The sequence below is a fragment of the Rhineura floridana genome, chromosome 8 (assembly GCF_030035675.1).
Source record: "Rhineura floridana isolate rRhiFlo1 chromosome 8, rRhiFlo1.hap2, whole genome shotgun sequence".
In the NCBI taxonomy this organism is placed as follows: Eukaryota; Metazoa; Chordata; class Lepidosauria; order Squamata; family Rhineuridae; genus Rhineura; species Rhineura floridana.
This window is the reverse complement of record NC_084487.1, coordinates 68,603,471-68,628,186: the sequence shown is the minus strand read 5'-3', so window position 1 is coordinate 68,628,186 and position 24,716 is coordinate 68,603,471. Positions and strand designations below refer to the sequence as shown.

At 42.3% G+C, this 24,716-nt stretch overlaps 2 protein-coding genes across 5 annotated transcripts in view; both read right to left on the bottom strand.

Moving 5' to 3' along the window:
- The window catches only part of OSBPL8 (oxysterol binding protein like 8), a 181,921-nt gene that overhangs the window by 36,772 nt on the left and 120,433 nt on the right, over positions 1-24,716 (bottom strand). For all 4 annotated transcript variants that reach the window (XM_061639701.1, XM_061639704.1, XM_061639703.1 and 1 more), the window contains 6 exons: positions 21,200-21,281; positions 10,635-10,733; positions 8,611-8,707; positions 8,229-8,327; positions 6,483-6,580; positions 4,988-5,077 (listed from right to left, as the gene is read on the bottom strand). In XM_061639701.1, the coding sequence (XP_061495685.1) occupies positions 4,988-5,077; positions 6,483-6,580; positions 8,229-8,327; positions 8,611-8,707; positions 10,635-10,733; positions 21,200-21,281 (565 nt within the window). The remainder of the gene's footprint in view (positions 1-4,987; positions 5,078-6,482; positions 6,581-8,228; positions 8,328-8,610; positions 8,708-10,634; positions 10,734-21,199; positions 21,282-24,716) is intronic.
- LOC133389968 (uncharacterized) lies at positions 11,226-14,973 on the bottom strand. Its single transcript, XM_061637805.1, has 2 exons — positions 14,700-14,973; positions 11,226-13,940 (listed from the first exon to the last, which is right to left on the bottom strand). Exons 1-2 carry the CDS (start codon positions 14,847-14,849, stop codon positions 12,747-12,749), a joined length of 1,344 nt encoding a protein of 447 aa, XP_061493789.1. The 5' UTR covers positions 14,850-14,973; the 3' UTR covers positions 11,226-12,746.

Genomic DNA, 24,716 nt, shown 5'->3' with positions numbered 1-24,716 from the left:
ATACAGCAATTGAAGGATATAACTTGTTCAAAAAGAACATAAGGAATAAAAAGGGAGGTGGAGTCGCACTATCTGTTAAAAATATATATGCCTGCATGGAAATACAGGAAGATGAGCTTGTTAGCTCCACCAAGAGTATCTGGATTAAAATTAATGGGGTAAGCAATGAAAGGAATGTGGTGCTTGGAGTCTACTACTGACCACCCAATCAAGGAGAAGACGAGAATGTAACTTTTGAAAAGCAAATTGCCAATGTTTCGAGGAGGCATGATGTAGTAGTAATGGGGGACTTCAATTATCCTGATATCTGTTGGGAGACGACTTCCGGGAAGGGTGACTTCGCTTGTGCCTGCTTTTGGGACGGGCTCCCGCCTCAAAAGAAGCTTATTCAGATATAAATCAGTCAGAACATTTTTTTTTGACTGATGAAATTTCTCCCGGGCAGGGAGAAACGTAGAGATCAACCTCAAAAGCCTGTTTTTGTTGGGAGGACTGGATTTCATTAATTTATGAGATAAGGTCCAGCCAACAATGCCGGACGGACTTCCGAACAAGCTCTATCTGTTTAAGCGATACGTTTATCTTTTCTTTAAAGAGAGAACGGACTAACAGGCAAGCACCCTTCTTTCTATTATTTTTTTTACTTGGTTTAAATTGTTGCAGCAAAAGGAGATTTGTCAGATTGATCGGCTTTGGACAACTTCTGGGTGAGCTATAACTCTTCTCTGTTATTCACGAAATTAACAGCTTATCTCTGTTTCTGTCGCAAAAAGCTGTCCTGGAAGTGCATTCTAAAGATATAAACAGAAGAGGGATCTCTATTCCTGATTTCTATTCCGAGGAATATTATATTGTCTGGGACTATTCTCTTTTTGGTCTATTTTATTTTGACGAATCTGCTTCTTCACGACGCCACTAACTGTTTTGATGCTGGGAACTAAATTTGTTTTGCATTCTTGAACATAGAGAGATAAGGCAGGCTGCTCTGTTTATACTGTGATGTCATCAAGCCTGGAATATTAACCCAATTGTTGCTGAAATAAGAAGTGGTTCTTCTTTATTTTTGTTTTGCTTTGTTTTCGTGGTTTTAAAAATGGCAATCAAGAAAGTGGCTGAGAATCTGGAAGTAACTATGTTTCAGAAAATAATGGATGAGATTGAGATAACGAAACAAACCCTGCGACAGGGTAGTAAGGAGCTGAAAATTGAACTGAGCAAAATGACGCAGGAGTTTAAAGAAATAGGGGATCCTGTGAGAGAGGAGAATGAGATCAGAGATGAGAAAAGAAAAAATAAAGGGAAGATACAAGCCCTGGAGATTGGAACAAATGTGGAATTGGAAAAAGATCTGGAGTTTATGGATTTTAGAAATAAAATCTACTGTTTGGAATTTAACGTTATCTCTGAAGAAATTAATGAAGATATTAGAGATAAAGTTATCAATGGCTTGGATAATCTTTTGGACTGGAATGACGTGATGGAGTTTGATATAGAGAAAATCTATGGAATTAACTGCAGCCATGTGACAATGGAAAAACTCTCAAGAGATGAGCCAGTGCATTTTGTAAAAAAGAAGAACAGAGATATGACTTTACAACAGTATTTCAGCAACTTATTCAGAATGGATGGCAAGAAAATATTTGGGATAGAGGAAATTCCCATCAGACTCTTATTATATGACTATGGCTACGACAGCAAGATTATTATGGAATACTGATAATGGAAGATTGGACACTGAAATTACTGGACTTAACAGGACTATTGAAGATGGAAGATGGAACTAATAGGGATAATGGAATAATGGCTATTGAAATTATTGAACCTAACAGATTTTGATGAGATGGATTAATCGAAATGTTTATTTGGACTATGGTTATGACAATAAGATTATTATAATTATTAACGAGATGGATTAATCGACATGTTTATTTGGAGAAAAATTGATAGATATATTTCTTAAAGAATTGAAACCTCTCTTTGACTTTTTGTGGAAAGAATAAAGTAATGTTTATGAGATTTGATGATTAATTAAGATAACTACTGGAGGAAAGTGATTTTATAATATGATTTAAGAGACAGGATTGTTATATATTGTAGACCTATAACTGATTTGATCTGTGACAAATGGGAAGTCAATATTTTATTTTTTTTTGTTTAATTATTTTTGTTTTGTTTTGTTTTTTGTCTTTGAATGTTTTATGATTTTGTTTTGTATGTTTTATGAAAATTTGAATAAAAATTATTGTAAAAAAAAAAAGATATCTGTTGGGAGACAAATTCTGCCATACACGGCCCCTCCTACAGAAAATGGAGGAAGCAACTAGAGGATCAGCTATCCTGGACTTGATTTTAACCAATAGAGATGATTTGGTGGATAAAGTGACAGTTGCGGGAACTCTGGGGGAAAGTGACCACACCATACTTGAATTCTTTATTTTAATGGAAGCAAAAGCTGAGAGTAGCCATACGCGCACCCTGGACTTCAGGAAAGCTGATTTTAATAAACTCAGAACAATTGTAAGTACGGTTCCATGGCAAGCCACCCTAATGAGAAAAGAAGTCCAAGATGGGTGGGAGTTTCTAAAAAAGGAAATACTAAAAGTGCAATGGCAAGCAATTCCAACAAGGGAAAAAGGGGGGAAACAGCAGAAGAAGCCAATGTGGCTTCACAAAAACCTTAGAGATGACCTGAAAACAAAAAAGGACACATACAGGAAGTGAAAAGAAGGACAGTCCACAAAGGAAGAGTACAGGCAGGTATCACAAAATTGCAGAGATGGCATGGGGAAGGCTAAAGCTGAAAATGAGCTGAGGTTAGCAAGAGATGCTAAAAGCAACAAAAAAGTTTTCTTCAGGTACGTCCATAATAAAAGACAGAGAAAAGAAACGGTGGCACAGCTAAGCAAATTAGGATGGCAAAATGATCACAGATGACAAAGAAAAGGCAGAAGTGCTCAATTCCTACTTTGGCTCAGTCTTCTCCCAAAAAAGGGTCTATGTCCCTCCCAGGAAACATGAAGTGGAAGGGGGCAGGATTGGAGCTTGGGATTGATAGAGAAATGGTCAAGGAATTGGCAGGGCGTGATAAACTGCATCCTAGAGTATTGAAAAACTCTCAGAAATACTGGCTATTATCTTTGTGAAACCGAGGAGGACTGGTGAAGTGCCGGATGACTGGAGGAGAGCTAATATCCCTATCTTCAAAAAGGGCAGAAAGGAGGAACTGGGGAACTACAGACCAGTCAGCCTACCATCAATTCCTGGAAAAACTCTGGAGCAGATTATAAAGCAGTCAATCTATAAACTCCTTGAAAACAATGCAGTGATTACTAGAAACTAACATGGATTTATGAAGAACAAATCCTGCCAAACTAATCTTATCTCATTTTTTGATCGGGTAACCTCCCTTGTAGACTGTGGGAATGCTGTGGACATGCTGGGGATACTTGGCTCAGCAATACAACATGTGAGAAAGATCTTGGAATTGTCACTGATCACAAGCTGAATATGAGCCAACCATGTGATGTGGCTGCAAAAAAGGCAAATGCTATTTTAGGCTGCATAAACAGAAGTATAGTTTCCAAATCGCATTAAGTATTAGTTCCCCTCTATTCAGCACTGGTTAGGCCTCATCTTGAGTACTGTGTCCAGTTCTGGTGTCCGCCGTGGAACAGATTCAGAGGAGGGCAACAAGGATGATCAGGGGTCTGGAAGAGGAGAGACTGAAAGAACATGTTTAGCCTGCAGAAGAGAAGACTGATGGGAGATATGATAGCACTCTTCAAGTACATGAAAGGTTGCCACACAGAGGAGGGCCCGGATCTCTTCCTGATTGTCCCAGAGTGCAGGACACGGAATGATGGGCTCAAGTTGCAGGAAGACAGATTTCGACTGAACATCATGAAAACCTTCCTAACTGTTAGAGCCATACTGCAATGGAACCAATCACCTAGAGAGGTAGTGGGCACTTTGACACTGGAGGCATTCAAGAGGCAGTTGAACAGCCATCTGTTGGGAATGCTTTCATTTGGATTCCTGCATTGAGCAGGGGGTTGGACATGATGGCCTTATAGGCCCCTTCCAACTCTACTATTCTATGATAATATACTTGGCCTATATTCCCTGCCCCCCTCTATAAACATACAATAGTCCAATAAATCCCCTTTTCCTTTTCTCAAGAATTGCCAGAAATTGCAGCACTCCAAAAAATATCTATAATGTAAAGATTCAGTTTATTTTATTTATTATTTGATTCATATCCTGCCCTTCCTCCCAGCAGGAGCTCAGGGCGGCAAACAAAAGCACTAAAAACACTTTAAAGCTTCTTCTCTCAGAACCTTACTGGATCTTCCTCTTATCTGCCCTCACTTGCATACTCCCAGGACATTTTTTTCATCCTTTGTTCTCCCCTTGCAACCAAAATTCTGTATGACAGAATTCAGAAAACACACATAATTGTAAAATTAAATAAATGTCAATAATCATTTTTTGTGGTCTCAAACTAGTGGCCAGTATAGTTTGGATCTCAGGATAGAACTACATGTTATGAGATAAAGAGGACTACCACAGAAAATGGCACCCCATGTTAAATTCTCCTCTGTCTCATTGGTTCAATGTCGTAACACTCATCATGTGTGCTGACATCAGCTTGCTCTACTGCATTCTTAGCTCCGTTTCCCCTGGCTCACAACCATTAGTCCCACTTTGTAAGGCTGGGAGAAGATAAGGAAGCTTGCAAAGATTAACATTACTGCTCCTCCTGCATAGTTGGATTGGCATGTATATACAATTTTCACTTTTGGAGACGTAGTTTGTATTTTGGTCAGGTCTCTGATAATGTACAAGATATGAACAGAAATTAGGGCAATCAAAGTGGGGTTTTTGGGGGGGAATGTGTCATGGTTATCAGCATTATGTATCATAATTCATTAAACATAAAACAAAAGTTAAAGAGTATTTAGCATTTGAACACAAATATGCTACTCACCCAGTGGCCTTCCAGGGTAGCTAGTACTTCTTTTCCCAGTTTAATTTTCCCCAATATTTGATTAACACTGTCATTGTTGCCCAGAAATGGCTATTTTAAAGGAAAAAAGATTAGTTGTTTGAGAAAGCTGTGTAGCACTTGGGCACGTTATACAATGATGTCTCAGTTCACACATCATATTATACAAATAGTTTAAAACATTTGGTTTAAATGTGAAAAGTTCCCATGGTGCTTCCCCCTTGATCCTCTTGTACTGCAGTTGAAACAAGCTAGAGGGTGGTTTGTCATGTTGTTTAACCTGGACAAATGGTTTGTCCTCTCCAAATCACAAATGGTAACCAAGGTTTGTTCTTGGCTTACTGCTTGTGGTTTGTTCAGTGAGAAACAAACTAAAAGCTCAGGTCTGGAAGACACAACAAGCCAGATACTGGCATGTTTTGTCTGCAGCATGGCAGCAGTAGGAGTGGGAGATGAGTACCAAGGGAATTTTTTAGCAGTGTGTACCAACATTCTGCTTGTTCACATTAAACCATTGTTTATTTTAAATTATTGTTTAATGTGACATGCAAACCAGGCCACTAAAAGCTGCTAAGAGATTTGTGAAGTGTCAGCCTAACTTATTTCAAATATAATGTCTGTCATCATTCCCCCAGAACTATGTAGAATCAACTACTGCACTCTTCTTCTATGATAAATATTTGAAGAAAATTAAGCATGAAACAAAAATTATGCTGAAAGTACACAGAACACATGACTAGTGTAACTAATAACTGTGGCACTCCCTCTAAGCTACACCATTATTAGCTTTGGTTTAAATTGGTGGTGGGGAACCTATGGCCTTAAAGATGCTGCTGGACTACAACTCCCGTCATTCCTTATGATTGGCTAAATTGGCTGAGGCTGATGGCAGCTGGAGTCCAACAACATCTGGAGAGCCACAGGTTCCCCACCTTTGATTTAAATGAATGGAGAAATAGTGATTTGCAAGTTAATCTACATAGTTTCTAAATAAATGCTATGTGATGATCTGCTGCTGATTAATAAATACTGAAAAGGTATATGGTATGATCGACCAACTAATAATTTGTTATTTGGTGGACAGCTAACTTTTTGAGCAGAATTCTTCAGATTAAAGAGTGGATTTTTGTCTAATACTGTAACACGTTTAAGATTGTGCTATTTACTCAGAAATATGTCCCACTGACTTCAATGGATAAGTGTGCACAGGACTGCAAAGTAAGTCTATTGGAAGGTTTATTATGATGATTTACTAGGATCATCATAACCACCACACAAATGCTTCTAGCATTTAAAAGATAAAATGGGCCAATAAAAGACAACTCACTTTCTCTGTAGAGCCAATAGAATGAACATATGACAGTGTATGACTGATATCTATGTTACCCTAACTTAACATTATGAAACTATTTTGGAAAATGTTTCTACCCATTTTCCAACATTAGATCATCTAGTGCCTATAAAAGGTTCAACTAACCTTTAGTTTGAATTCAAGTGCAGCACTGTATCCAGTTTTCTCACATGTGATGCTAACAGTTCCTCCAAGCTCTAAAGTCATTGTGCCATACAGAATTCCTGTAAGAAAAAAATAATTTTATATCTAGTTTTGTTACCTTCATTTAGTGCTTCCATTTCTACACATAAGAGACCATATATCAAAGACTAAGCCTTTTGTTACAAAGTAACAACATTATCTTACACCAAGCTTGATAAGAGGAGGGAAAATCCATCAACATAGCCAACAGTCTATCAATGGCTCATAACCCTCAGGCGTCTGTGAACAAAACTGGGGTGGGTGGGAGATTAGAAGCTATAAGTATATAATGACATCACATCAAAACATAAGTCAATCAATTCTTTGAAGGCTACAGCCTTTATTCTAATAAGACAATAAGAATCTTATTGACAGAGTTAGCAGAAATCTTTAAAAAATCAAAGACCTCACGGGAAACACTGCTCTTAAATTGGCTACTTCTGATTTTGATTTATTCTACTGCTTTATCTTCTCTGCAGAAATTCAAACTGTTTACACATTCAGATATGCATTACTACTGAGTGATATCCAACTAAGTAATGCACAAAGTAGTATGACATTGATTTTAACGGGTCTACCATCCATTGTATGTAGCATAGTGTCCTTCATTATCCTGTTATGTTGAAACTTCTTAGATCACTGGCCCTTCAACCTTGGGTACCTAGATGTTGTTGGACTACAACTATAATCCCCAGACAGCATGGTCAATGGTCAGAGATGATGGGATCTGAAGTCCATCAAGATCTGATTGAAGAGCAGTGCCATAGATATACAGAGAATGCCCCCCTAAATATTTGATCAGTATGCATAATTCAGAATGACCTACAGCTATCAATTTCTCTTTCCTTGGACACTCAAAGCCTAATCCTCTTTTAGAGATGATGCAAACTATTAGGACTGTTTTTCTGCACATAAGATTAACTTTTGCAATGGTTAGGAGGATTTCAGCATATATTAAGTTCAATCATGTCCACCCCCATTAGTGAGGTTTACAAGAAATATAGGACACAGTTAAAAGATTGCTTTTGTGCAGTACAACTAAATATGTATTGCAATACAACTAAATATTTATTAAAGGACGTTTGCATTTTAGAAGTGCTATTCAAAGCTGACAAATCTGTAAGTAAAAGCAAGCAGACAGAATGTGCCTGCCAAATTAGGAAAGGATCAAATTCCCATAAAAGTGGACATTTTTGTGAACACTGGGTCATGCTCTGATCCATGATTCCTCATGGTCAAAGAAGCAGTAGTCCTCTTTTAGTAATCTTTTTTCTCACTTGAGCTATGGTTTGAATAAAAAAAAGAACAGTGGTGAATAAAATAGAAACAGTGGTGAATAAAATAAAATAGAAAGGGTGAGATACAAATTTAATAAATATACAATAAATACTTTTAAAAATGTTTTTAAAGATGCTTATTTTAATATTTTTAAAATCTGTTTTTATGATGTTTTAGAGTGTTTTTAGTGTTTTGTTTGCCACCGTGAGCTCCTACTGGAAGGGAGGGCAGCATATAAATTTAATAATAAATAAATAAACCATGGCCATTTCTTCTGTAATTTCTTATCTTAATCAGTCAGACCATACTTTGCCTCATTCCCAAGCAGTCTGTGCTTACCAGAGGGCAGGGGAAGGACTGGTAGCTAGGATGGATAGAGACTTGTCTGATAAGCCAAGCTGGTATTTTTACCTTTACAATGTGCATATGGCATGGTCATTACATACTCTTCTCCTCTGTTTAGGAACATCAGTCGTCCTTCACCATCCAGAATGGCAGATAATGAGTTTCCTGAAAGACAATACAATGTTAACATCCAGAGAGTAAACAAAAGATTTACCAGACTAAATAGTATCCTTACAGAACATCCTGTAGACTGATATTAACTGAAAAGAATAGTATTATGACACTCTTTTTTGTGGAGGAAAACTTATTTCAATTAATTTTCATCAATACTTTCATCAAGTTTTGATTCTTAGTTTCCATAAACATTAACTCCACACAATTACTTCATTAAAAATTGACATATTTTTGTAGACATTTGGGAAAAAAATGTAGTATTTGAAGAGCTTACCATAAAACTTGGATTTGGCCAAAATATTACCACTAAGGCAAAATCCATCCTTTCGATTGCTTACATAAAAGGCAGATATTGGAGGATGATGAGAGACCTGTTGAAAGCAATAAAGTTCCATATCGGCAAGTGAACTGTTGTGAAAATCAGTGGCAACAAGAAATGGGCGCAGAAGAACTGTAATTTTAAATCTGAATCACCGTGCAAGTGTGTGTAATTCACTGTGCTCATTTGGGAGGAGTTGCCCTGGGCTCCTTCAGGAGGAAGGGCAGAATATAAATTAAATATCCAACTATCTATCAAAGAATTATTGGAGGTACTTACGTACACATAATTTTACATAATTAAGCTAAATATTAGAAACCTTCAACAGCTAAAAATTTGGTTAATACTGATGAAAACTGGCTTATTGTTAAAGGGAAAGTAACAACCAATAGTTGCAGGGAACTCTGACTGAGACGCACATGCACACACCTAGCCATTGCATTTCAGGCACCAGTTTTATTACTAGACTTGGGTCACCATCTTTCTTTAACCATTGTTTCTTATTTTGGCCTTGAATTAGCATTCCATTCATAAAATCGATTAATAATCTATTATGGAAAACTCATCAAACTTGGGATACTCATATATCTTCCAAAGGAAAATTCACATATTGCCCAAATAATTTGAGAATTATCACATGAGATTTTTAACAAAAAGTGGGAAATATAAATAGGTCACATCCAAATACAGAGAACAGTTCTTCTCAAACTTCATAAGTCAGTTCTCAGTAAGCTGATTACATATAGACAGATGTAGCCCCACAACTCCTGCCTTCACATTATCAAATCTTATGAAACTTGTTCATGGGTTTGAAAACATCAAGATCAACCTAGCATATCAGAACCTCAAATTTATCCTCAACAAAGCCTTGGGAAAAAGTTGGCTGAGAGATTTGTGCTGATATTTTAAGGAGATATCTACAATGCCACATGGAATGTTTTGGAATTAATGCCATCAGTAAGAAGAACAGAAGAGCCTGTTGGATCAGGCCAGTAGCCCACCTAGTACAGCACCCGGTTCTCACAGTGGTGTCTATGGGAAGGCACAAATGGGACTTCATCAGTCTAACCTGTACTATGAAGATTCTTTGGGAAAATATGCTTTATAGATATCCCAAGTTTGAAAGGCCTTCCACCATAAAATGGCTGTCCTATGTAAATGTATTTGTCAGCCAATCCTTTGGATCCTGGTAGCAAAACATTTTGGCTGTAGCTAGCACTTAATCACTCCAATAAAGGGGATCCCAGCTCCCTCATGGATACATGTGGTGAGCTTCACTACCAAACCAGACATTTTTAGCAAAGGTATGGTACCAGTCCCACATGCAGGGGCCACATACAGGCGAGGGTATGCATGAGGGAAAGGATCCTTAACCTTTCCCCTGTTGCTGACCTGTAGACTAATCTTTAAATTTGGTGAATATCTTCCCTTTGATAATGAGCTTATTTTCCATTGGTTATAACCATTTTTAGCATTTAATTCACCCTACAAATCCCCTCCCCCCAGTTTTCCTCACCTGGGGCTCAATTCTAGTTCTGGAGCCCAGCTTGGAGGAAATAACCTTTGCAAATAACTAGAATTGGGAAGAGAATTCCTCCCCCACACATTGCAGAATTTCTTCTCTGCAAATGACCTTCATTCCCTCAAAATATCTAGTTTGGCCCTCTGATGCAGGAGCTTGTGTACCTTTTGCACATTAGAAGTTGAATCAAGTGACTTGGAAAACTGTCATTCATCCTTTTAAGCTCATATGCCAGAGCCTCAAGCTTAAAATAATGATAAATACAACCCACCTGATGTCTCTGGAATGGGAAAGGGAAAAAGATAAAATGAAACGCCCTGCTAAAATGGAAATGTTATGATATTATTAGGATACTAGTATGCTGAGCTCTCTTCTGGCCATCTTAATTGATTTGATATCACAAATAAAGCCTGAATAAATGCTGCTAGTTATTCAAAGAAAATATCTTTGGTAATACCTGTTCAGCTATGTAAAAAGTCTTGCTATTTGTCCTTGGATGAATCCATAAGCAACGGAAGGTCTCGCCAAGAATAGGATTGTAGGGTTTTTTAAGTCCCTGAAAAGATGCAAGGTTTTTAAAATATAGAAAATACATTCTATTTCCAAAAAGGAAGGGCCTAATATCTTTCAATACACAAATATTTAAATGAAAGCTTTATAGTGATATTCTCTCTCAGGATAAGTTAGGGTAAACTTCATTTTAAGAGGCATCCAAACAGCCCTATAGTTAATTTTATTTATTTATTACAGGAGCATGGCAAATTAAGACGAGAAGCAAAAACAAGATTCCACCATTGTAACACTCAAAATTCTGTTGCTTATAAAATCGCATCTGTTGAACTAATAATTTGAAACATGGTATACAATCTACCTGATGAGGTCTATGAATTTATCAAATTTCAAATTGCTTTGCCAAAATATACCAGAGATACAGCAAGTTAAAAAGTGCTGAAAATTGAAAGTTGAGCCTTTTTCTTGATTTTCTGAAAAAGCGTATCATGTATTTCTTTCCAGTTTGGGGGAAAATGGACCATTGGTCTCACCTGAAGGGTGATTTTCATAGGAGAATGCCATCATGCTGGATTATAGCTCGTCCTATCGTCCAAAGGCAAGAATGTTTCTGAAGTCAAGACTAGGGCGTCAGGCCCCTCCCACTCTCCAGTTCATTCGCAGCGAGTCCAAAGAGATATATCTAAACATGCAGGAAAAAAGGCCAACGGGCCTAGCAGCAAGAACATAACATAATAATAGTAACATTAATAATATCTGACTCTAACCTAGCGAAAACAGTAATAGAAGTCTTGACTTCACTAGAGAATTAAAATTTAATGTAATATAATATAATATAATGACGAACTGTAATATATAAACCATCCCAAAAATTATGTAGTTATCCTCCAACTGGGAGGGTCATGATGGCATTCTCCTATGAAAATCACCCTTCAGGTGAGACCAATGGTCCATTTTCCATAGGAGGAATGCCATCATGCTGGATGTACCAAAGCAGCCCATAACCGGGAGGGACCACCCACATACTAGTCGTCATTAAGAACCTGTTGCAAAACTCGTCTGCCAAATGAGGCATCGGCAGAGGCATAACGATCTATTTTATAATGCCTTATGAACGAGTGTGGAGTAGACCAAACAGCAGCTCTACAAATATCGGCAACAGGAGCGTTAGTAGCAAAAGCAGCCGAAGTGGCTGCTGATCTAGTGGACTGAGCTGTTATACTAGGCGGAACTGGAATCTTAAGGGACTCATAGGCTAAGGTAATACATGCACGCAACCAGCGGGATAAGGTGGAATTAGCTACTTTATGCCCCATAGACCTTGGATGAAAGGATACAAACAAAGACTCAGTCTGTCGTATATCCTGGGTCCTGGACAGGTAGGTCTTGAGAGCCCTCCGAACATCCAACGAATGCCAAGCCTTCTCGAGCGGATGAGTAGGATTCGGACAAAATGAAGGTAGAACAATGTCCTGGTTGCAATGGAAAACTGAATTGACCTTGGGACGGAATGAAGGATCAGTTTTCAGCACAACAGAATCCTTGTGAAAGACACAGAGGTGGCGAGCAGAAGACAATGCGCCCAGTTCCGAGACTCTTCTCGCCGATGTAATCGCAATCAGGAACAGGACCTTGAAAGACAACAGACGTAAAGCCACAGTCCTGAGTGGCTCAAACGGAGGACGTTGTAAGGCCTGTAGAACCTTTGACAAACTCCATGATGGAAAACGGTGAGCTACAGCCGGCGAGCGTAGAGCAGTGCCTCTAAGGAAGCGTTTGATAAACGGATGTGAGGCAATAGGGGCGTCAGTGGAAGATACTGAAAGAATGGACGACAGGGTGGACGCATGTCGACATAATGTGTTGGGTCTAAGTCCCAACATGAGGCCCCTATGAAGATATAGCAGCACTTGTTGTACTGTAGCCTTGGAAGGATCGATGTGTTGAGACTGACACCACCTGGAGAATGCTACCCAAGTATGCTGATATATACGAGTGGTGGATGGTCTTCTCGAGGCCAAAATAATGTCAATAACAGCGTCTGACAGGCCGGCCGATCTCAAATGTCCCCGTTCAAATGCCACGCTGTTAGGTTGAGCCACTTGGGGTCCTGATGCCATACTGGGCCTTGTGATAAGAGATCTGGCCTGACTGGGAGTGGCCAGGGATCCGTCACCGACAGTGCCAGGAGATCCGAGAACCACGGTCGACGGGGCCAATATGGTGCTATCAGAACCAGCTGTGCCCTCTCGCGACGTACCTTCTGCAAGGTTTTGGCTAATAGTGGTATTGGAGGGAAGGCGTATAATAGTCCCTCCGGCCACGGCAATGACAGAGCATCCACCGCTTCCGCTGTCGTGTCCAGGTATCGAGCGAAGTACCTGGGTAGCTGGCAATTGCGACTGGAAGCAAAGAGGTCGACTGAGAAGGGGCCGAATCGATGCTGGAGAAGATGGAACACAGTCGGATGAAGTTTCCATTCTCCCGGAAAGACTTGTCTGCTGAGCCAGTCTGCTGTGAAATTCCAAATTCCTCTGAGATGTTCTGCTTTGAGGGATTGCAGATGTTGTTCTGCCCAGTCGAATATGATGGAAGCTAGGCTCTGTAGAGGTCTGGACCTGGTGCCTCCCTGTCTGTTTAAATGAGATTTGGCGCACGTGTTGTCCGTTCGAATGAGGACATGGTCCAAGTGGAAGAGAGACTGAAAATGAAGCAGAGCTAAGTGGACAGCCTTTAATTCCAGCCAGTTGATGTTTTGAGTTTGTTCTGCTGTGTTCCAAACTCCCTGGACGAACTGGGAGTTGCAGTGGGCTCCCCAACCCAGGAGACTGGCATCGGTGGTAATGACAGTCCGGTGGGGTTCTCTGAACGGAGTGCCTTGGGTGAGATGTTGTACCCTTGTCCACCAGCGGAAAGACAAGCGCAGTGTGGGACTCAGGGGGATTGCTCGATGGTTTGAGTTGGCAATGTCATGTTGGAATGGCAACAGGGCCCACTGTAGCTGGCGCGTATGTGCCCGAGCCCATGGCACAATATGGATGGTGGATACCAACATTCCGAGAGCCCTGGCTAGAAGCATGACATCTGCAGAAAATTTGTGCATCAGAGACCTTGCGATGTCTGTGATAGCGGTGATGCGATCTGGGGACAGGAATACAGTCGCTTGCAGTGTGTCTAACATTGCCCCTAGATGCTGCAGGCGTTGGGTTGGTTGTAGATGGCTTTTGTCGAAGTTGACTAGCCAGCCGTGGGCCTGTAAGATATGGAGCATGAGTGTTAGATGACGATGAGTAAGCTCCCTAGACCTTGCGCGTATTAGGAGATCGTCCAGATAGGGGTAGATATGGACCCCTTGAAGCCTGAGGTAAGCCACTAGGGTAAGTAGCACCTTGGTAAATACTCTCGGGGCAGATGAGAGTCCGAACGGCATTGCTCGATATTGGAAGTGCTGGGAGCCAAAGGCAAAACGAAGGAATTTCCTGTGGGCTGTGCAAATAGGGACATGGAGATACGCTTCCTTTAGGTCGATAGAGACAAGGAAGTCACCTTCCTGCAGGCTGTCTGTAATGGAGTGGAGGGATTCCATTTTGAACCTGCGATACTTTACGAAACGGTTAATGAACTTGAGGTTCAAAACCGCCCTCCATGAGAGATCGCATTTGGGCACAGCAAATAGGAGGGAGTACACCCCTTCCGACCTCTCTGCATTGGGGACTGGCTCTATCGCCTCTATGTCCAAAAGGTGCTGTATCGCAGTCTGCATGATGCAGCGCCTGTCTAGTGCCCTGGGACAAGGGGAAGGATGAAAATTGTTTGGAGGTATTGCCCAGAACTCAATTGCATATCCATAACAAAAGAGGTCTCTGATCCATGGGACCTGAGTCAGAGGTAGCCAAAGTTCGGCAAATAGAATCAATCTGCCCCCAACTGGTATTGCCTTAGTATTGTCTGCGTTGGCGAGACCCTCCCCTGTATGAGGACGTTGAGTAGCCTCTGCGGCCCTGGTACTGACCTCTACTGGGGAAACGTCTATTCCAGCCTCCTCTGGTGGAGCGGAAGTCAAATGCTGGGAAGTCACGGCCTCGTCCCCCGGGCCAGGTTCCCCGAAAGGGCTGAGACATGCGATATGAAGAGAAACGCCTAAAGGGTCTGCGCTCGACATTTTTGACGGTGGCCAAGACAGGCTTTCGAGTGTCCTTAGGGTCGACAAGCACTGCCCTTAATGCCTCTTCCCCGAAAAGTAATGAGCCTGCATAAGGTGCTCGTGAAAGATTAACTCTGGCAGTAGAGTCAGCCTGCCAGTGACGAAGCCAGAGGGTCCGTCTGGCAATGATCTGAGCCGCCAGGGCGCGTGCTGCTAGTTGATTCGCGTCCAAGGTGGCGTCGGCCACGAAAGCAGCTGTTTTACGCAGTTTTAGTAGCGATCTGCGCAGGGAGGCAGGATCTGGATTGTGGTCCTCGATGAGGTCGTCTAACCACATCATCGCTGCCCTGGTGAAAATAGAGGCAGATGTGGATGCACGCATGGAAAAGGCGATGGCCTCATGGGTCTTGCGTAAAGCAAAGTCCAGTCTCCGTTCAGTGGCATCCTTTAGATGAGAGTCCCCTTCCCTCGGCAAGAGGGACCTGGAAACTAAACTGGAAATAGGCTCGTCGATGTTAGGGACAGCCAGTCTGGTAGAAAAGTCCGGGGCCAAAGGATAAAGTCTGTCCGCAATGTTATTAAATCGGCGTGCCTGTAAGGGGTGGGACCATTCGTCCTTGGCCAGTTTAGCGATGGGGTCTGGGACAGGGAGGAAGTTTTCAGCTGGCGTAGGGGATTTCAATACCCTGGCCCCTTTTAAAGCGGGAGTGGAAGCTGCAGTTGGAGTGGATTGAAGACCAAGGGCGTTCAAGACTCTGCGCGCCAGGGGCTGGTAATCTGGAGAGTCGAAGAGGCGATAGGAGGTTTCTGGCTCTGGTTCCGAATGGTCACTCCACTCGTCCGCTTGGTCTTGCAGCGCGAATGCGGACTCTGCATCAAAAGAGGCGTCATCAACGAACCTGCCCCTGGTAACGTCAAATGGGTCTGGAGAACCTGATGGGTTTGTCTCACTGTGTACACTTTGAACCCCGCTGTGTTGAGGGATAGCGGGAGGTTGTGAAGATGATTGACTCTGAGTAAAAAAGGACAGCATGCCCTGAAGTTGTGTAATGAACTCGTGGGAAAGCTGTAGTCCCGGAGATGTAGATGGTTGCTCTTGGATAGGCGGAACTGTAGACGGCCCCACAGGTAGTGAAGAAGAGCAAGCTCTGGGTTGGCTGGACATTGGCTGTACAGGAAATCCAGGAAAGTCCTCCTCATCAGAGGAAGCCGCAGGAGAATGAAAGAGAGTAGTTAACTGTGCATGATTTGAGTCCTCTGGCACTGGAACAGAGACATAGCGGGGCCGCTTGATTGTGCTGTGGCTGTTTGGTTTTGGCAACCGCTTTAGAGTGCTTATGTTTGACCGCCTTAGGAGGTTTAGGCTTGGTCATCTGGTTTGTCACAGGCTGTTGTATCGGCTTGGTTGCCTGGGTTGTCTCTGACTGTTCTGCCATCATATAGATAATAAGGGTAGCTGTACACGGCACACGACTGGGGCAGAATGCACAGACCCGGGCAGGCACAGTACACGGCACACGACTGGGGCAGAATGCACTGGCAGATGGCAAAGTACACTGCCACGATGGGGCAGAATGTATGCTATGAACAGTCTTAGAACATGCACAGTACACGGCACACGACTGGGGCACACGACTGGGGCAGAATGCACTGGCTGATGGTAGGTACACTGTCACGATGGGGCAGAATGTACACTTGGAGGAAAGGTGATATTGCACAACTTGCACAGTATAGTCCAAATAGCTTTGTATATTTTCAATAGACTTGCGCACTAACAGGTGGCCTGGTGCACTGTTATGGCAGTATTAGTAAATTTGATGAAAAGTCACATGTGCACAGTAGTTGCAGTGATTGTAGAAAGCCACAGTAACCCAGTGGTTGCCAGGGTCAGCCTCAGAGATGGGGGTGGTAAAGGAACTTATGTAGAGGTAAAAATCCTATCTGCAGCACATAGGGAGCAGATCACACAGAGGGAGCTGACAAGAACCTGGGCTCTGCAAGCCCCAACCCGTGAAGGAAAAAAAATCCCCTTTTGTAATACTAGTGGGTTCTCAAAAGGGACGGGAAAAAACGGCCACTAAAATGGCGCCCGTAAAAAGAGCTGGAAAATTCGAACAAAAATGACGGATACTTTGCCCAGCAACAACCGTTGTATGAAGAAATGAGCAAGGTGGGAAAAAATTTTAACTGTAAAAATGGAACTGCCCACGGTAGAAATACAGCCGCGGGACTAAGAAGGTAATCGCGGCTGAAAAAATTAGCCTGGAAAAAGACTTCGTGAAGGAGGCAGGACAGCTAGCGGACTTCCCGAAGCCGAAGAGAATCGGCCAACAGGCAAGCCGCAGCCGCGGGCTGAAGGGACTGACTCCGCAAGGAACCAAGCGCCGCAGATGATCGAGAGAGACAAGGCAGCCCAAACAAGAGAAGTCGCTAAAAAAGGGGAAGGCAAAGAGCCGCAGACATCAGCTCCTGACGGGCGAATGAAGCGCCGCCCGTAAAAATGAACGACGAAGGGAGCCGCAGCCGCAGGCTCCAGATCGTCAAGGCACAAGGGGAAATGGCAAAAGGACTGGAGAAAATAAAGTACGAAAGAAGCCGCAGCCGCGGGCTCCTAATCGTCAGGGCACAAAAGGAGGATCGGTAGAACAAAAAAAAGGGGGGGGGCGGAGGCTGCCGCCGCAGCTCCTGGCCCCGCTGAGGAAAGAGACCGCAGCCGCGGTCTCTGTAGTTTGGGAGTAAAAAACACACCCCCGGGAAAACGAGAAATTGACAAGGAAATTGACACACAACACACAAACCATGGTAAGGGATGAGACAAAGGGAAGGAACGAGACGAAACAACGTACACAAAACTCCACCCTCTATCACACAAAGACAAAAAACTTATCTAGTCACTAGCTAAAGATCTTGCAGGGACGAAAGGCAAGAATGAACTGGAGAGTGGGAGGGGCCTGACGCCCTAGTCTTGACTTCAGAAACATTCTTGCCTTTGGACGATAGGATGAGCTATAATCCAGCATGATGGCATTCCTCCTATGGAAAACTACTGATCTTCTTTATTCACCTGAAAGGCAGCCCTGCATCAGTTTGGTGAAGCTTTGAGCAGTGGTTCAAGAATTATTAAGATTTTCTTGCTCCACTAAAGTCTATAGAAAATAAAATACTGGCAGATCAAAAAATGAAAGGCCCTGCCAGTAGTGCAATGCTCACAGAGGAAGCCAGCTAGTGGATGCTGTGTGCAATGCCTTAGTTTAGTTTCCTGTATCACTGGAAAACATTGACACAGTTGCTATTTTGATGTTTGAGGGAGTCAGTCTGCCAAAAAGATCACTGATTAAGGGAGGGTAGGGAGGTAAAAGAATAAAATATAATGTAATCCTGTGTAAGTACAGTAGAACTATAATGTGGGGGTCAGAGGACAAAGAACATGCTCACATTATAGGGCTTCCACATTATAACAAATGCTGCATTCTATAAACAGTATTTTACTCAGGAAACATCATCATACTGTGGTATATCCAAATCTGCGGTTCACCGAGCCACATTATAGCAAGGTTCTACTGTAGTAAGTCTTTCTGAATATAGCAGGTTATATCTATTCATTTGCACACAGTTACTCATGTAATGTCTTGTTTGTAGTTTCTCTAGCCTAGCATTGGCCAACTATTTTTGGGTCAAGGGCCACACTGACCAATGACCTACCCTCCGTGGCTGCATGGTATAGTGGCCATGGCCAAGGTCATTGAAGAAAAGTGGGCATGGCCATGGGAGAGATTAGCATTTTTAAATTAGATTTTAATTAAAATCAACTGCTTCTATTATATATTTTAGTTCCTTCCTCCATTTTTCATTTCATTAACCCCCTCCAATTCATCTTCATTCCCTTCCCTTCTGTTTCTTCTCTCTTCCAACCCAAGTAGTTTGACCAAAGATGCAATCCTAACTCCACGTACCTGGGAGTAAACCCCATTGAATTCAATGGGATTTACACCTGAACAAATGTGGGTGATTCAGCCTTAATTCACATCCTCCTTGTTATTATTTTCAAGGTTGATTTACAAATAAGTAACTAATTAGAAAAGTGAATAAAGTAAGTAATGTGTATATAAATCTAATAAAGTGGAGAAAATTATTAAGGGTAACACACACATAATTAAACTAACAGTGCCATAATTCTTTATCTAATATCATTTCATGTTTAAATTTAATTTGAAAAATAAAAAATAAAAATATATATTTTACTGTAAGCTTATTTTAATTCGGTATTTTATCTTATATTAAATTCAATATTTCTCCTTACTTCCAGTAATGCTCCCTCTCTAAAATCCCCCAAAATAAAGTTGTAATACTCACCAATAACCTGCTGACTACATTATGCTCACTGCTGTAAGTTTGCTCTACAAATTGCACTGTGATGCCTTTGAAAATCATTAATGTTTGCCTGAATGCTAACCTAATTAGTGTAATTAATGTTCTGTGTTGCTGTGATGCCTTCAACCACAATCACTCTTCATCTTTAGTTGCTAATGGCATCACAGTCTGCTTCCGATTAGCAGTTAATAGCACATGCTGCAAACTGCAACCAGGAAGGGCATGTTTTATGGTGTTTTTTGAAGCCCCAGATTAAAAAAAATAATGAAAACAACAGAAGACAGTTTGGGAAGCCCAATGAAAGTAGGTAACTGTTGGAACTGCAGGGGATGGGATTTCAGGGATTTCTTTATTTTGCTGCCAATTTGCTGCCGAGTTCCCATGGGCCCAAAACTCTTTGCAGGTCATATCCCACTCAGGGGTTAGCCACCCCTACGCTATACCAAGGTTTGTTCAACATCATACTGTGACACCATTTCAACTGAGAATTGCAGTTCGGTCTGCAAAATGTTTCCTTCACAATAGGTTGCAGTGCAGTATAGAGTTTTCAGTGTGACTGGAAGCACATGTACAATTGAGAACCACCAATTATATTCAACAATTAATAGTTACAAAGCAGCTACATTCATGTTTTAACAGACACTAACATTTTAATACATTTTCTTTTTTAAAAAAAGCCAGGTAAATTCAATAATAAGTAACTCTGCTGGTTTAACATCAGAGTTAAGATCTCTGATGTTGACTCAACTTGCAGAAAGCCGAGAAACTGGAAGCTAAGGCTGGTGCCTCAACATGTGATCAGCAATGATGTTGTGTCACAACTTGTGCTTCCTTACAACTTTACCCTCCATGGCCCTACACTTCCTTGGTACTTCAGGCCCTAGTCCAAGTTACCTGAAGATGGAGTGTGTAGGACTAGCAAAGGTGCCTCACACTGTCCTGTACAGCCTAATGAAGCATCTGAGGCTTACTGTATTGCTAGACGAATCCTCCTGTGAATTGACCAACTCCTGTTTATTGTTTACATCAGTACCTGGAGGGATGGGTTAAAGAGTGAGAGATGGGGAGACACCTGTAGTAGGTGCCAGACTGGTATCACTCAATGACTTGGAGCATAGTGCTTGTAATCCTGTTTCCTGGCATCATTGCGATGATGATTGTATCACTAATGAAAAATATCAAAGCAAAATTTGAAAATAACCAACCTGTTTCATAGATTTTAAGGAGGCATCATGAAAAGGTACACCTTGGTAGTGTGGAGGTGGTTAACCTGATTTTAAGTAGGAATGGGTTGCTTAATTATTTATATTTCAGTGCATTTGTAAACCAGTGCCTCTTCTCCTCTAGAAGAAGGTTGTCATAGGAATTGCATAGACTATATAGGTAAGACAAATTGAGCTCACAAATCTTAAGCGACACATCTTCTCTGTCACAAAGTGGTGATGGAAGGTGCAATTTGAAGTTAAGAAGTGGTGTGCTGGTAGCGGGTGCTTAGCCCTCCCACTTATCTTCAACTATAACACTGACCACCCAACCCATTTCATCCCCACAAAGCACCTCAGATTCCAAAGCAACCCCAGATGTTTTGTAGCATGCCTACTAGTGAAAGTCTTAACATGGTTGTGAATGAATATCTTTATCTTGTTCTTTAGGTTGCACTCCAAATCCAGAATAAGAAGTCTGAAATTCTCATGTCATTCAGTCTTAATGTAGTGCCACAAGAAAACCTCCTGTGTGATGAGACAGCATAAGGATGGTGAAGGGTGGTAGAAGACAACCCACTAGAACTCTTTAACCCATCCTGTCAGCTACTGATATAAGCAACACACACCATGATTAAAGCCACCATCCTTCTATCTTACAGGCTGACTAAAACTAACATATAGAAGTATCCTATCTACAAATACCTGAGCAAATAGGTGAGTTGTGATTTGCACTGAAACAAACACAGAAGGGGGGGGAGGAGAGGTTAAGCAAAACCGTCCGGAAAGTGTTACCTTTGGCTTTTTATAGAATCCTGACAAATACCATTTCACAACTTGTTTCATGCGATTATAAGCATTCTCTTCAAGAGCCGCTCTGGAAAAAGAGTGTTACCAGATTTGTTATAAAAATGTAAGTACAACCTTTTTTGTATATAGTCTTTACTTTCATTAAACAACACTATACAACAAAAATTCAAAACATCAACATGTAGGGTACAAAGCAGATATTGTCCATACACAGTAAGGACACATTACATCAATGTATACCATCAACCTGTCTAATGCTTCCTTCCCTTGCAAACATGGCATTACATCTTTCCACACTGGGATATGAAGTATTAGGGGACCCAGAGTCCAGACATCTTTAATAATGAACTACAAAAGGGTATCACATATCAATAAAGTAACCATGCTTTGATACATGTCTGTTCATTCTATGATGAATTAACTTCTACAGAATTGCAATTTTCCAAAGCTGAGCAAACCTCAGAGCTCTTCCAATAATGTGCTATCACTGTTCTAGGTACCATAATCATAAAGAGCATTAGCTCCTAATGGACAAGGTGAGTTTGCTGTTCTGATGCCATAGATAACAGTATCAAATCATTTATGACCTGTGTCATAGGCCACCTATATTAATATTAATAGGCTATCCTGAGCACTTAATAATTAATTTATTTAACATTCTCTATTATTGATTTATATAAAATTATGTGGAAAAGTGGTGATGTAAACAATACAAGCTGAAATGAGAGCAAAAGGACAAACTGCCAGTTAAAAAGCTTTTTTTTCTTTGAGTTTTGCTTACTGGAGTTCTAAAGTAAATGCTCCCTGTAAAGTATCAACATTTGATAAGGAGTCCAGACATTCAGCCAACAATCGTGTCTATGTATGGCTGAAGCTGTTAACGGGTGCGTCAGGAGAACATATTAGAATACAATATTAGCATCAAGGTGCAGAGTTAGGATGAGAGTTCAACTGTAAGTTAAAAACTTGAAGAGTATAGTATTTATATGAGCTATACTGACAAAGTATAGATAGTTACAAACAAAAGCTATAAAAGACAGACAATTTTAGGGATTTTTACCAGTTCCCCCTGACACTATTTGAAGAAGGAAGAACCTTCTAACTCTGAGTATTGAGGTCTATACACAATGAAGAGGAGATTACTCCTTTACTGATGGAAATTTAATGTGATATATGCTGTACTTTGAAATGTAATATGTTGGTATACATCCCTTGTGTATGTGATGTGTAAGACCTGACATATGGCTATGTCCACAAGTAGCATAAAATATATAGTAAATTGGATATGTTCATTATAAATAGAATGGACTGCTGTTGTGAGACAGTCAACTCAGAAGGAACAGGAAAGGGGGAGGCATGAGATTCAAGCACCTCCGCAGTCAGAAGGAGCAGAGTTGGAGATTGTTGTGTCTGAGCAGGATAGAGGAGGAGGGGAACAGCCTGCTTTTCAGCCAGTTCCCATGAGTAACGTTCTTGCAGAGGAGCAGAGCGCGCCACCCCCAGTCGATGCCCAGGATCAGTGGGAGGAAGCTTCAGAGTTAGAACCAGCTCCTCCTTTCCCAAGCAGTTCCCATGAGGAATCCAGTGTGGCGCCGCCCACTGACCTCGAGCCTGTTGCTCGAGAGCAATTGTCTTCCGATGAGCAGTTGGAGGCGCGCCCCCTCTCCCCCCGTTCCCGCCGCCGCGAGAAACGGACAGGGCAGAGACAGGAATTACGAAGGAGTCAGAGATTACGTTCAAAGACATTTCCTTTATAAGCCAGCCGTTGGCAGTGGGGAGTCGTTGCGTCAACTTCCTTCACACGTTGCAGAGCATGTCTAAAGTATAGTTAGGGACTTTAGTGAGTTAGTGTAGGTTTTCCTATGAAGCGCAATGCTTTTGATGTATCTATTACTCTAATAAAACGAGATTTACTCGCACACACGTACCCGCCTCATTCTTTCGGCTCTGGACGGGACAGATTGACGCAACCACCATCCCTACTCAAAGCTGTTCCCATGGCAGATGGCATGGACCAGAACGGAGCAAGAGGGGGAGTACCTATCACCATGGAAGCCTTGTATGCCGATATCCAGAACCTCCGAGTGACTACACAAGCCCTACAAGCCGAGAACCAAAACCTCAGAACCGCAACACAAGCCTTACAGGTGGATAACCAGAATCTCCGTGCCTTGGTTGCTCAAGTCCAGGCTGCGCCTCCCGGGGTGGCAGTCCCTGTGAAATCTCCAGTGGGGCTCCCCGTGCGATACGGGGACCAGAGTGAACAGTTTGCCATGTTCCTAGCCCAATGTGAGTTGTACATTCAAGTGCACAGAGCTGAGTTTCCAACGGATGATGCGAAGGTGGCGTTCATCATCAGTTTATTGGAAGGGGAAGCGGCAAAATGGGCCACCCCGTATTTGATTCGCAACGACCAGATATTGCGCCAGTTTGACGCTTTCAAGAATGCGATGGGGGACATGTTCCGAGACCCTCAGAGGAAGGAGACGGTGGCTCACCAATTAGGAACCCTGAGACAAGGGAAAGGTCTGTAGGACAATATACGAATGCTTTTCGAGTTTTGTCGCAGGAGACCAAGTACAATGACCCAGCCTTGATGTACTTCTACAGAAATGGACTGAGTTCCGAAGTGTTGGATGAACTGGCGCGTGCCACCACCACCCCGACTCACTGAGGGGTTTGATTCAACTGAGTTTACAGATAGACAGCCGCTTAGAAGGAAGAAAGTTGGAGCGAAGAATGGAGCCGTCTCGAAGTCAGGTTGCTGCTCCGCTGCCTTGCGCGTGCCCCGTGCCCACGCCTGGCATCCCTACTGTCATGGGAGAGGAGCCCATGCAGATTGGGGGGGCTAGACCGCGATTGACAGAGGAGGAGAGGGAAAGACGCCGAAGGGAAGGACTGTGTCTCTATTGCGGGAAGTTGGGGCACCTCGCCAGAAATTGTGCAGCCAAAACCGGAAAACCCCAGCTGCCGGAAAACTTCAAATCCCAGCTCTCGTAGAGGCTAGAGAGTTGGGGGGAGCTACAAACACTGAACCTCCGTTACGACCCTTTCCCTCCTAAGGGGCCCTTCTGTTACCCATTTGCATCACTCTACCCTCAGGCACGAGTTTCTCTGCCAAGGCGATGATCGACAGCGGAGCATCCTCCTGTTTCATAGATCGAGATTTGGCACTACACCATGATATTCCCACAAGGGAACTGGATCAGCCGTTGGCGGTAGAAACTATAGATGGCCGGCCCCTGAAGTCTGGAGGGGTGACTCGGGTGACTGAGGCAGTGGAGGTGAAGGTCCCTGGGCATCGAAAATATCTGTCGTTCTATGTGGCGTCCTTGCCGTGTTTTCCAGTGGTCCTGGGTATGCCTTGGCTGGTTAGGCGCAACCCCACAATCTTTTGGGATGAAGCTGTGGTGGTTTTCACCTCCAAGTACTGCCATCAACATTGCCAGCCTGAAGGGGAGCCACAAGTGTTGGCTGGGACCTCACCCTCAGGGGAGATAAC

Excerpts from the sequence above, each read along its gene's own strand:
- LOC133389968 (XM_061637805.1), bottom strand. The coding sequence starts at position 14,849 with ATGTCGAGCGCAGACCCTTTAGGCGTTTCTCTTCATATCGCATGTCTC. Across the intron at positions 13,941-14,699 it reads TAGACGTTTCCCCAGTAGAG|GCCCACGGCTGGCTAGTCAA; the intron begins GTCAGTACCAGG and ends CATATCTTACAG.